At 42.5% G+C, this 13,919-nt stretch overlaps 1 protein-coding gene across 1 annotated transcript; it reads left to right on the top strand.

Moving 5' to 3' along the window:
• Positions 1 to 3,712: 3,712 nt before the first annotated feature.
• LOC123059708 (pectin acetylesterase 5) lies at positions 3,713 to 6,910 on the top strand. The gene is made up of 11 exons (XM_044482204.1): positions 3,713 to 4,049; positions 4,658 to 4,790; positions 4,909 to 4,988; positions 5,064 to 5,153; positions 5,298 to 5,422; positions 5,521 to 5,581; positions 5,832 to 5,885; positions 5,980 to 6,057; positions 6,144 to 6,249; positions 6,351 to 6,496; positions 6,610 to 6,910. Exons 1-11 carry the CDS (start codon positions 3,756 to 3,758, stop codon positions 6,718 to 6,720), a joined length of 1,278 nt encoding a protein of 425 aa, XP_044338139.1. The 5' UTR covers positions 3,713 to 3,755; the 3' UTR covers positions 6,721 to 6,910.
• The last annotated feature ends 7,009 nt before the right edge of the window (positions 6,911 to 13,919 follow it).

The raw sequence follows: 13,919 nt of genomic DNA on the forward strand, positions 1-13,919 counted from the left end.
AAACCAAATAAAAAAGAAAATTAAACAAAAAATGAAAGAAAAAAAAGGGGTCGAGCGAACCTAGCGATCAAGTTAGTCACAGCATGCGAGCCGACAACTCTGAAACTGGGCCGGCTCGGTAGTGCATCATCCTATAGGCAAGCAAGGGTGCTCTTGTTTAGCGCTCTAAGCGCTAGTAAGCGCACGCATTAACCGTTAGAGCAACCTCACATTGATGTTTAGTAACAGCAAACAATACTACTAGACCGTTTTCCTATTGCATATACACCGAGTATAATTTTTTCAAAAACATAAACTTGAAAAAGAATTCACAAAAATATAGAACAAACCACGAACTTGAAAATTTGATAAAACCACGAACATGAAAACAATTCAAAATTTTGAAAAGATGTTCACCAGTTCGAAAAAATATTCACAAAATTAGGAGAAAGTTCATCAATTTTGAAGAAAAACTTCATCAAATTTGAAAAATAGTGCACACAATTTGAAAAAAGTTCACAGATTTAAAAAAAAGTTCATCAATTTTGGAAAAGTTCATCAAACTTGGACAGTCGAATTTGAAAGAAAGTTCATCAAATTTGAAAAAAAATGAATTTGAAGAAAGTACATCGATTCTGAAAGAAGTTCATCCAATTTTAAAAACGTTCATCAAATTTGAAACAAAGTTAATCAAACTTGAGAAAAGTTTATCAAATTTGAAAAAACATTATCAATTCTATAAAAAAAAACTTTGATTCCGAAAAAAAATCAGAAATTTTGAAAAAAGGTTATCAAATTTGGAAGAAAGTTCATCGATCTTGAAGAAAAATTCATCAATTTTGAAATTAAAAAAACACAAATTTGAAGAAAATGTTCACGCAATGGGCAAAAAGGAAAGAAGAGAAAAAAATTAATGAACCAATTCCAAGAAAAAGAAATAGAAAAACAATCAAAATAGTTGCAAGAAAAAAGAAAGAAGAAAAGAAATGAAAATCTATAGTAATCACAAAGATGATGTGGCTAGGTTAGTTAGTGTAGTGTGCTGACTACCAGGAAGCCGTTGTTTGAATCACGCCTATGCACCTGCAGGTTTTTTGCGTGTTGAAGAAAATAGGAAAAAAAGAAATATGGACAGGCCCAACTAGACGCGCGAGTGAGCTGCTTCAGGCGCTGGTTTGCAAAAGCAGTGGTAACCAGCGCCTAAAGCGCCAAATAGGAATTGTCTACGAGCAATGCATTAACATAGTGTGTGGAGCCTAGGCTTCAGCCTTTTTCCAATCACCTCTATTAGTTCATTGGTTGTACGGTGTTGTCTTATAGTTCAAGCACCAAATCAACAGAGAAAATTCCCAGAGAAAAAGAGGTGTTATTTATTAATTCATACACCTGTTACAAATTCAATTCATAGTTAGCTTTGTTTTGAGAAAAAGATAAAGAAATCTTTAGCTTTGTAAGTTAAGAAACAAGACCATTCAGGACTAGCCCTTGGAGGCATATTTTTATATAAGAAATCTCTAAACATCACGGCCACTAGGGACTCAAGCCCGGGTGGGCTAGCTCACTCCTTGTGAGCCTAGCCAATAGGGTGACACCCAAAAAGTCACTTTGCGCGTTAATGGTACTTGTCGGTACATCTCACACCACTTTTTTTGTGATTCGTACTAGGTATGGTCCACGCACATGGATATTATTTGTATTGCTTTCTCACTTTTTGGTATTTTTTTAGTCTGTTAGTTTTGATGGGTCCCATAGTACTAGTTTTTGTCACTATAATGTGCATGCATCATCACTTCTCTCTCTCCCAAACAAATTCATAGACTTTCTTTTACCTTAGAAAATCTAAATCACTCATATCTTCTAATCTATAAACTCGTTTTCAAAATGTTTTATATATTTGAATTTCTGGTGCAAAGACTTTTAGAACAAGATCAATCTTGGATACTTTTTGACTAGTTTGAAAAAAGTGAAATATGTTATTCTGTTATGTCAATTTGTGAAACTGATATTGGAAATGCGTAACATTTTATTTCAACAGAGTAAAATATGTTATTTCAAAAATGTGCAATTGAAATAGATGTTATTTTTGCGAAACAAACTAGGGAAAAGTGAAATGTAATGTCAACATGTGAAATTGATTTTTTGGAAATGTGTAACCGTTTATTTCAAAAGAGTGGAATGTGTTTTTACAAAAGTATGCAATTGAAATCGATGTGATTTTTGTGAAACAAGCCAGTGAAAAATGAAATGTAATGTTAACATGTGAAGCTGATTATTTGGTAATGTGTAACAGTTTGTTTCAAAAGAGTGAAATATGTTATTTGAAAAGGTTTTCATTAAAATAGATGTATTTTTGTGAAACAAGTCAGGAGAAAGTAAAATGTAATGTCAACATGTGAAACTGATTTAAAGAAAATCTGTAACCGTTTATTTCAAAAGAGTGATAGTTATGTTTTTACAAAAATATGCAATTGAAATAGATGTGATTTTTGTGAAACAAGCCAGCGAAAAGTGAAATGTAATGTCAACATGTGGAAGTGAATATTTGGAAATGTGTAACAGCTTATTACAAAGGAGTGAAATATGTTATTTCAAAAGTGTGCATTTAAAATACATGTGATTTTTTGAATAACCCAGTGCAAAGTGAAATGTAGCTTCTGAAATTGAAAAAAAAGTATACGAAACTGAAATGTCAACTTGTGAAAGTGATGGAAATCACTTTATCGAAAATATTTCAAGAGAGTGAAATATGTTCCGTGAATTTTGAACTTGTTTAAATTGTATAAAGAATCGGTCTTGTTTTGAAGGTCTTTGCAATAGTTCAAGTATATAAAAAGTTTTGAAATCAGAATATAGGTTCAAAAGTAATGAGCCATTCAAAATTATATGATAAAAATTAGACGTAAGTCTTCGGTTGGTCATGCAATGTTCTGTGCATGCAACACGCCTCTGTCCTCTCTCACTCTCTCACCTGACAAAAAGTTGTTGTTGTGGATCCCTCTTCTTTTTGTATTGCTGTCTACTCCCTCCTTCCCGGTTTATAGGGCTTATCTTAAAATTTTCGGTTTCCTGTTTTATAAGTTTTAATTTGATTGTTCCCATCACATGCTCAGATTTCAAGGTGCATTAATTCATTGCATGCAAGGATTATGAGAAACTTGACCAATGCATGAAATACTTTAGGCATGCATGCATTGCAATTAATGCATTGGTAAACACAATTCTTTGAGAAAAACAAGCTTATTAATTGAGTGCTTTTACAAACCACGAAAATTATTCCACCACTCATCATCTACGTTGGTTGGTGAGATTTTTGAATTGAGCCCTATAAACCGGAAAGGAGGGGACCAAAAAACATTGATTTGTACTACTTTTTTATATGTGGAGATGACATAGCTGGTGCTATCCCTCTGATCTAATCTTGATATCCATTGAGTGTCGATCTTGATATCCATGGAGAGAATCTCAACCCACGTGAAGACATGGATTCATACGCAAGGGAAATCTATCCGAGGCCACTTGGATCTAGCAAAACCGTAGAAGGTGCTATTGCTTGTACCAAATGGTAGTAGCAAAGCTCTTTTCAGCTCCAAGATTTGGCGGGTATATCTCCGCAATTATTTTGCTTCGCGCCAACTTACGAGAGGACGGGTGGTGAGTGGAGTGCACGAGACCTCACCTCGCCGGCTACAACAATATTTTAGAGGAAGCAACATAAGCCGGAATCAAACCATTTCTCTCTCTCTCTCTCTCTCTCTCTTACCGGCCACGCGACGACCATGGCGCTGGGGACAACCGAGCCGCTCCTCCTCCAGCCCCCGGAGCAGCGCCGGCGTCCGCCGGACTGGCTCGCGTGGGGGCTCCCGGCGGCAGTTCTGATACTGCTGCTACTCTCCGCCTCCGGTCCTCTCCGTCCGCCGCTTTTCCGCGTGCCGCCGCCGGAGACCGTCCCGCTGACCCTGCTCGCCGGCGCGCAGGAGAAGGGAGCGGTGTGCTTGGACGGGACCCCGCCGGGGTACCACCTGCAGAGAGGCTCCGGCGACGGATCCAACCGCTGGCTCATCCATCTAGAGGTTCGTACCGCACTGTCTATCATCCCACCCATGAATCACCCGTTGCTTCTTATTATCACGATTCATCCATTCTTGAGCCGTTTTCTTATAAACTGTATCGCTATTTTACTTTTCTTATTCACGTCTCCCTCAAATTACCAAACAAAAGAAGAAGCTCAAATGTAGTGGATGATCTTTCAAAAGATACACTTTCGATAACCAAAAAAGTACAATTTCCATAACCAAAGTATGGTTCGAGATAGAGACCCGGGCCCTAATTTCTGTTGCCACCAACAAGGAGATGCCTTTTCGTTGTTAATTTTTTCTATCAAAAAAGATGCCTTCCACATGATAGGGATGTTAAGCAGGTAGTTTCTATCTCTGGATAGGAACTGCCACACCCTAGGCTAGATTGATTTATTTTTTACTATAAAACGATGTTTATTTCTAGGTTTGTTGGACTTGTTGGCTGTATGCATCTTGCTATGCAGAGGCCAGGCATTTTTTTGATGCGGTTGTATCACTTTGATATATCAATTCAATGAAATGTTCTTTATCGAGAAAAGCAGGTAGACTCGAGGTAGGGAAATAGTTGACTGACCTGTCTATTTTCAATTACAAACAATCAGGGTGGAGGCTGGTGCAGCACAATCAAGGATTGTTCCAACCGCAGAATGTACGCGCTCGGTTCATCCAATTTCATGAAACCGATGCGGTTTGCCGGTGCTGGGATCCTCGGCAGTGACCAGCTGCAAAATCCTGGTAATCACTGATGCCTATCTATTTGTTCCATTATCATTTTCCTGTTTGTTTGCATAATCGTACTTCTTTTACCTGTTTGATATGTCTTTCCCACTAACTTTGATCAGCGTGTAATCAGATTTCTACAACTGGAACAAAGTGTTTGTGAGGTATTGTGATGGGGCGTCGTTTTCTGGGGACGCGGAAGGTCGAGCACAGGTGAATTTTCTGAGTCTTGGTCTCATGCTGCTGTCTTCGTTGCTTCAAGTAATGTTCTGTTTCATGATGATGTAGGATGGAAGCACACTTCACTTCAGAGGATTGCGCATCTACCAAGCGGTTATTGACGAACTCATGGAAAAAGGACTTGCCAATGCTACACAGGTCATACTTAACTTAGAAAGTTCGTGTAGTTTTAAACATGAACCGGCAGTACATACATATTACTCTGTCATTTTCAGCAACAACATTGATTATTTTGTTGCGAACAACACCATGCGACATTCCTCATATTTCCACACATTTCAGGCCCTCCTCACAGGCTGTTCTGCTGGTGGTCTAGCCACGATACTGCATTGCGATGATTTCAGTGCACGGTTTTCTCTCAATGTTTCAGTTAAATGCCTCGCTGATGCTGGTTTTTTTCTTGACGTGTAAGACTCTTGAAAACAAATGTGACCCACCAGCTAAGGATTGTTCCAACCGCGATGATTTAAGTGCACTTGAACTAAAGTACCTTTTTCTTCAACAGAAAGGATATTTCTGGGAAAAGGTCCTTTTGGTCTGTCTATGATGGCGTTGTTCACCTCCAGGTTAGCATGCTTCAAAGTTTAAAAGGCATGCCTTATTTTATAATCAAGCCTTGTGGTCATCTTGTAGTCCTTTTTTGCACTTGTCTAAAATTTGAATACCAGAAATTTTATAAAACTCTGATTTTTCAAGTGCTTAGTATTGTGCAACAATCAATAAACACTGCAATATTTTTCTGTCCATGTGATTAATGCCACTTTGTACTAAATGCTGTTGAGTTTTTTTTTTCTTTATTTGATAAATTTATTTCAGAATGTTAGAGAAGTGTTGCCCAAGGACTGCCTTACCAACAAGGAGCCAACCGAGGTAGTTTCCGTTGTTCAGTTTGATTTCTTGCCATTCTTGCTCCTGTAATAGATCACGACAGTTAGTTTGTTAACTGAAATAATGTTGCTCCTAGTGTTTCTTCCCCGCGGAGCTTATTAAGAGCATCCGGACCCCCATGTTTATTCTCAACTCGGCGTATGATTCATGGCAGGTAATTTGGAATGTTTTTTCTTCTTATTCTTCTTCCCACTTCTCTTTTAAAGTTCTTACTGTTGTATCATTGAATCTTTGCCACAGATACGAAATGTTCTTGTACCAGTTTCATCGGCTCCTGATAAGCCGTGGTCGAGTTGCAAGGATAATATCCGGAACTGCAGTTCCACACAAATCAAAGTCCTTGATGGTTAGCTTAGCTTGTCATTCCGTTTATTTTTCCTCTCTCATTCAACACCAATGCCTTTTCTGTGCAACGAAGCACTGAATATTCAGCTTCTGTGTCATTAGGCTTCAGGAACACAATGGTGGGTGCATTCAAGGTTGTCGAATATAAGGAGGACTGGGGATTGTTCATTGATTCATGCTTCACTCACTGCCAATCCCTATATGGCATCTCTTGGAATTCAGAAATCTCCCCGAGGCTTGGAAATAAGGTAGGGCATCTAACGTAAAACACATTATGTATGTCATCTATTTCTTTTGTGAGGAACCTGTGGCATCTGATCCACCATGTTGTTACTCGGATTATCACAATTTTGTCGAGCAGAGCATTGCAGAGGCCGCAGGAGATTGGTACCATGGAAGGAGCCAAGGAGAGAAAGAGATAGACTGCGAGTATCCATGCAATCCAACATGCAGCGGACAGTTGCCTCCATGATTTATTATTAGATCCTGTCGAGATTAATTATGTCAAGGGGCAAATGCAGATAGCATTATCTTGTGATGTCCATCATAGTGAAAGGCTAGTGTCAATTTAGAATGAAAATAAGTATACTCAGATGAATGACAATGCGTCAAGTAAAAAAGTTCCCATTTGTGCGAAAAAATGAGGTTATAAATATTTGGAATGGATCTTCCTCCTCCCTAAATTTCGTTTCGTCACACAGGGGTAACACACTCCCCTTCCCCTTATGTTGCTCCCCAGCAACGACACCGGGTGTCGGAGTCGATTTTGGCAAATCTCGGGTAAAGGGTCCCGAGCTGCGCGCCTAAGTATGATGGTAACAAGAGACGCAAGGTTTTTACCCAAATTCGGGCTCCCTCAAAGAGATAATACCATACGTTCTGCACTGGATTCCATTGATTGTGGATGGAGTATAAAGTAATGTGTTTCTACCACGAGATTGTCTATGGCCTCTACGTGTCCTACCCCTGGTTTATATAGGTACCCTGGGGTCTAGGGTTACAAATATTTAGAAGATTGTGGTGTACACAATTTCTGATCTTGGAGTGTGTGCCAAGCCTTCAGGAATCCTCGTTGTGCAGGTTGTGCAGGTCTTCTGGATGCGGCCCGTTAGTGAAACGCCATGGGGCTCATCGGCCCGGCCCACTGGCTCGAAGATGATGTGGTGAGTACCCCTAGTCCAAGACTCCATCACCGGGGGCGCATGCCCTAGAGCGGCCACACGCCCTCCTCCACCCCCTCCTTCCGCCGATGTTGCCTGCCTATGTGCCATGGCGGCGGCGGTCCCCATCTCCCAATAGTGGATGGGAGTGTTCGCGTCGGTCTTCATCTCCATCGATTGAGGCGACGGCGGAGACCTCATCCGCTTCGGTGCACTAGGACGGCAACCTCATCCTTCCCTTCTCCTCGTGGTGGAGTCTTGGCGGCGTGTTGTGTCGCAGTGGATCAGGGCCTTGCTCCTGGATCCGGTGGTTGCGGGCCATCACCGTGCTGCAGCGGGTCTATGGTGGCGTTGACCGTTCTCTGTCGCGCGGTTGGCAAGGTGACTGTGTGGTGTTTGCGCGCGAGGTTGCCCGATTTGGGCCATGGGGTCGGTTGCTCTGCGGATAGTGGCGCCATGGATCAGATGTTGGGTTTGTGTTATGTTCCTGCCGGAGTGGTGTCAATTGGAACCATCGGGCAACTTGGGTTATGTGCCTCCTTGTGGTGTAGGTGGTCATGCCTCCGGTCGTACAAGACATGCTCCTCACTCTTTGGATACGTCTCGCGTGGGCCTCAACCATGGCGCATCTGCGTGTTGCTATTAACGGGTCAATGCGGTGGTGCACGGCCAGTGTTGTTTGTGCCTTCGTTGCAGTGGTGGTGGTGGTGCGGACATCGATGCAAGTAGTCAAGCATGGCGGTGTGGCCATTATGGCCTTTTGTTCCTCTTGGTCTCGTTCACGACGTTTGCCACGAGGATCGATCTTGCAAGGTTCACAGTCGCCTAGGCCCTACCTTGGGTCAGAGGTGGCGAGGCATAACGCTTTGGGCGAAAGCTTTGTTCTTTGGTGGGGGTTGATGTTTCTTGGAGGCATTATTGAAGAGTACTTCTTCGCGCCGGGCCGTGACCTATTGACATCATTGGTTAGGATGAATGGTTCATATGTGTATCCAAAATTGTTGAGATCCACTGTTGTCATTCCGTACTGCGGGTCTATCATTGCCCCGCCTTCTGTAAGATTGACTCATTTACACCGAAATAAAGGAACCTTAAAATCACGTCCATAGTCAAGTTCTCATATCTTCTCTATGTAACCATAATATGTGTCCTTCTCCCTATTGGTTTTGTTGCATCAAAGCGGATAACACTGTTTTGGTTGGTGCTTTTTTTATCTTGGGCGATCGTGTAAAATGTATTCTCATTTATCTCGTACCCTTGAAAAGTCAATACAGTCGAAGATGGTGTCCTGGACAACGAGTACATCTCATCTCCAATAATGGTGTTATTCATGAGATATGGTTGCAACCAACCGCCGAAAGTCGACATGTGTGCACGTGTAATCCAGTCGTCAGACTGCCCCGAGTGTTGGGAGCGTACAATATTTTTGTGTTCATTGATATACGGAGCCACCAAGGTAGAATTTTGTAGAACTGTGTAGTCTGCTTGCGCCCAAGAATGCCCGTCCCTACATATTATTGATTTTGGTCCTAGCGTGCCTTTTTCACTAAGTCTCCCCTCATGCCAACACCAATCGGCTTAAGGTCAGGAATAAAGTCAACACAAACTCAATAATATCCTCTGTTTCATGGTCCTTGGAGATGCTTCCTTCTGGCCTAGCATGGTTACAAACATATTTTTTGAAGACTCCCATGAACCTCTCAAAGGGAAACATATTGTGTAGAAATATAGGACCCAGAATGGCAATCTCGTCGACTAGGTGAACTAGGACGTGTGTCATAATATTGAAGAAGGATGGTGGGAACACCAACTCGAAACTGACAAGACATTGGACCGAATCATTCTGTAACCTTGATAGGATTTCTGGATTGATTACCTTATAAGAAATTGCATTGAGGAATGCACATAGCTTCACAATGGCTAATCAAACATTTTCTGGTAGAAGCCCCCTCAATGCAACCGGAAGCAATTGCATCATAATCATGTGGCAGTCATGAGACTTTGGGTTTTGGAAATTTTTCTCTACCATATTTATTATTCCCTTTATATTCGACAAGAAGCCAAACGGGACCTTAATACTGAGTAGGCATTCAAAAAATATTTCCTTCTCTGCTTTGGTAAGAGCGTAGCTGGCAGGACCTTCATATTGCTTTGGATGCATGCCACCTTTTTCGTTCATACAATATTGGTCCTCCCGTGCCTCCAGTGTATCTTTTGTCTTCCCATACACGCCCAAGAAGCCTAGTAGGTTCACGCAATTTCCAATAGTGTAGGTCCCAAGATATAGATTTCTTCTTCCACATGGGTGTGTGTTCGTCAGGTCCTTCGGAACAGATTGTCTGTCAGGACCCTTTCCAAAGATTGCTTTTAAATCCTTGACCATATCAAATATATCATCACGAGTACGGGGGACAGGCTTCTTTCGGCGATCCGCCTCACCTTTGAAATGCTTGCCTTTCTTTCTTAACGGATGTCTGCCCGGAAGAAATCAATGATGTCCCAGGTACACATTCTTCTTACATTTATCTAAATATATACTTTTAGTCTCATCTAAACTGTGCGTGCATGCATTGTATCCCTTGTAAGTCACTTCTAAAAGGTTACTAGGAGCAGGCCAACCATTGATGGTTACAAACAACAACGCTCGTAGGTCAAATTCTTGATGTTTGTGTTCATCCCACACATGTACACCTTTGATATCCCACAACTGTAAAAGTTTTTCAACTAATGGCTTTAGGTACATATCAATGTCGTTGTTGGGTTGCTTAGGACCTTGGGTGAGCACTGGCATCATAATGAACTTTCACTTCATGCACAACCAAGGAGGGAGGATATAGATACAGAGTCACAGGCCAGGTGCTACGCTTGCTGCTCTACTCCCCAAAAGTGTTAATGTCATCTGCACTTATACCAAACCATAAGTTCCTTGCATCATCTGCAAACTCCGGCCACTTTCTCTCGATTCTTCTCCACCGCGACCCATCAGCGGGTACTCTCAACATTCCGTCCTTCTTATGGTCTTCGTTGTGCCATCACAATAACTTGGCATGCTCTTTGTTTCTGAACAGACGTTTCAACTGTGGTATTGTAGGAGCATACCACATCACCTTGGCAGGAACCCTCTTCCTAGGGCGCTCGTTGATACATCTCCAACGTATCTATAGTTTTTGATTGTTCCATGCTATTATATTATCTATTTTGGATGTTTTATATGCATTAATATGCTATTTTATATTATTTTTAGGACTAACCTATTAACCTAGAGCCCAGTGTCAGTTTCTGTTTTTTCCTTGTATTAGAGTTTCGCAGAAAAGGAATACCAGATGGAGTCCAAACAGAATGAAACTTTCACGATGATTTTTTTGGACCAGAAGACATCCATAGGACTTGGAGTGCAAGTCAAGGAAGCCACGAGGCAGGCACAAGGACAGAGGGCGTGCTGATAACCCACAAGTATAGGGGACCGCAACAGTTTTCGATAAGTAAGAGTGTCGAACCCAACGAGGAGCTAAAGGTAGAACAAATATTCCCTCAAGTTCTATCGACCACCGATACAACTCTACGCACGCTTGACGTTCGCTTTATCTAGAACAACTATGAAACTAAAAGTACTTTGTAGGTGTTGTTGGATAGGTTTGCAAGATAATAAAGAGCACGTGAATAAAAAGTAGGGGCTGTTTAGATAAAGAAACAATAAAGTAAATATAGCGAGTGTGTAAAAGTGGTGGTAGGAGTTGCGGAATTGCCCCTAAGCAATTGACTACTTTACTAGACCGATAGCAAGTATTATGTGGGAGAGGCCACTGCTAGCATGTCATCCCTGACTTGGAATTCTATGCACTTATGATTGGAACTATTAGCAAGCATCTGCAACTACTAATGTTCATTAAGGTAAAATCCAACCATAGCATTAAGATATATTGGTCCCCCTTCAATCCCGTATGCATCAATTTCTATGCTAGGTTGAAGCTTCTGTCACTCTTGCCCTCCAATACATAGTCCTATCAACATACAACTAACCCTAGGGTGTGATCCACGCGCGCAATCATATGATGGGCACCAAAGGACAGCAACATGACCACAAGCAAATTAAATCAATCATAGCAACTCATCAACCACCGATAGGACAACAAAAATCTACTCAGACATCATAGGATGGCAACACATCATTGGATAATAATATGAAGCATAAAGCACCATGTTCAAGTAGAGGGTACAGCGGGTTGCGGGAGAGCGGACCACTATAGATAGAGGGGGGAAGGTGATGGAGATGTTGGTGAAGATGGCGGAGGTGTTGGTGTAGATCGCGGTGATGATGATGATGGCCACGGCAGCGTTCCGGCGCCACCGGAAGAGAAGGGGAGAGGGGGGCCCTTCGTCTTCTTCTTCCTTGACCTCCTCCCTAGATGGGAGAAGGGTTTCCCCTCTGGTCCTTGGCCTCCATGGCATGGGAGGGGCAAGAGCCCCTCCGAGATTGGATCTGTCTCTCTGTTTCTGCGTTCCAGATTCTTCCCTTTCACCATTTCTTATATTCCCGGAGATCCGTAAGTCCGATTGGGCTGAAATTTTGACACGATCTCTATCCGGATATTAGCTTTCTTGCGGCGAAAGAAGGGCATCAACCTCCTTACGGGGTGACCACGAGGGTCAGGGGCGCGCCTGCCCCCCTAGGGCGCGCCCCCTGCCTCGTGGGCCCCTCGAGCATCGTCTCGTGTTGATTCACTACAAGAAAACTGAGATACTGTGACGAAAATCCTCGTGACGGAGATGGACAACATCATGGAAATACCTAATGTGTGATGTTTTTGTGGGTGGCGTCACTGATTACCGCAATCGGCGAGGATAGACGTCACTCAACCGTTTCAGCCTTTGAGTGTACCTAGCTACCAATTTCTACGATGGTTTGGTAATTATCATGACGAACCTAATAGAGTCGCCAAATATTACGAATGTGTTATGATAAAAATTTCTCAGGTAGTGTCTATCGGTGGGACCCGCCATAGCTGCTTCATGGGTTATTGAGCGTTAGGACCTGCGTACCAGTGTGGGGAATATGACACACCTAGTTTTTCTAATGTAAATAGATAGCTAGTGAAAAACTTATTTTGTTCCATCTAATGTAAATAGATAGTGGTCGGGTAAAAAAACTTGAATTGATGCATTCCTAAGCTGATGTTGTTTCATTCTATCAAAAAATAAAAATGGAAATATAGGTTAACAAGTAAAAGTTTGGTACACAGAGTTTGAACCCGGGACCATTATGGTCTGAGCAAACCGCGTTGCTAATAGGCTAGAATTTTATTTAGATACTTATATGTAAATTGTGCTCCTGCACAAAAAAAATGTAAATTGTGCTAAAAAATATTATGCATCCGGGGAAAAAAAATTATGGTCCTGGATTTTATATATATATATAGACACACACGCGCGCGTATAACACTTAGTAGGTTAGTTATTTCTTCCCCGGGACGTGTGTGTCTCGATCAGTTCGTCTGTCCCGGGTTCTAGTCGGCGTCACGTCGCGGAGAGAGGCAAGGCACAGCACGGCCGTGCTGTGCAGCTGTTTGTAACTTCGTTTTTTTGTTGAGAAAGTTCTTAACTTCGTATTTGACCGGTGCAACACAGCCCATGGCTTGGCAAGCCCAGCAAAACATCTTTCTTTAAAAACAATTATACGTGGGTTGAAGCCAGCTCAACCGCACCGCACATATAGCCAGCATTTTCTCCTCCCCGAGCGAAACCCTCTCTATTTTAGATCTCGCTTTCTTTCGCTCTTGCGGCGGCGGGTGCAGATCGGGGGAAACCAAACGCGACGACGACCCTCTCCCGTCAGGTTCCTTGAGGGCACCCCGTTGCGGAAGCTGCTAGTGGCGTCAGGGCCCACCATGGCGGCGGACCCAGCGTGCGCCGTGGCGGCGGCCCAGCCTATCTTCGTGACGTGCGTTCTCAGTGTGAGTACACACGTGCGTGCGTCCTCTGATCCCTCTCGTGTGATTGCAGGGAACTGGCTATGGCTTCCTTGAGCGGAACCTTGGGTTCGCCTAAGATACCCGCCTCGTCGCCTTCATCAGGTACTACCGCCACATGGTATGATTTACTAATGAGTCGGGTCGTAGTCTTCTGATCTTTCACACTTGTCAGTACATCTTCTTGACCCTCTATTTTTTTCTTGGATTTTGTCCGTCATATTGACATGGAGCACAGACCACAGTGGTACGCCGGAGTTCCACGGGAGGACCGTAAAGCTCAACCAACAATCTGGGTTAACATGTGTACGATGCTCAACTCTCTGTTCTCAGTTTAGGTGAATTGCTTATGTGTGGGGATTGATTCAGAAATTAGTTTTGTTTTGTCCTCCTGGTTAGTGAGTTCTTATTGGCCAATCATGAAATGCTTGTATAATACTCCCCAGTATTTGCTAGGTCAGATAATCATTGCTGTGCAAGTAATCTTAAACTCCTGGAAGCTAGTTTATACATGTCACCAAGTTGAAAATTGTAATTGAATTGTA

Source organism: Triticum aestivum, chromosome 3A (assembly GCF_018294505.1).
Source record: "Triticum aestivum cultivar Chinese Spring chromosome 3A, IWGSC CS RefSeq v2.1, whole genome shotgun sequence".
NCBI classification, from domain to species: Eukaryota; Viridiplantae; Streptophyta; class Magnoliopsida; order Poales; family Poaceae; genus Triticum; species Triticum aestivum.

Coding starts and splice junctions, on each gene's coding strand:
- LOC123059708 (XM_044482204.1), top strand. CDS start 3,756: ATGGCGCTGGGGACAACCGAGCCGCTCCTCCTCCAGCCCCCGGAGCAG. Junction 6,058..6,143: donor CGGCGTATGATTCATGGCAG/GTAATTTGGAAT, acceptor TCTTTGCCACAG/ATACGAAATGTTCTTGTACC. Junction 6,250..6,350: donor ACAAATCAAAGTCCTTGATG/GTTAGCTTAGCT, acceptor CTGTGTCATTAG/GCTTCAGGAACACAATGGTG.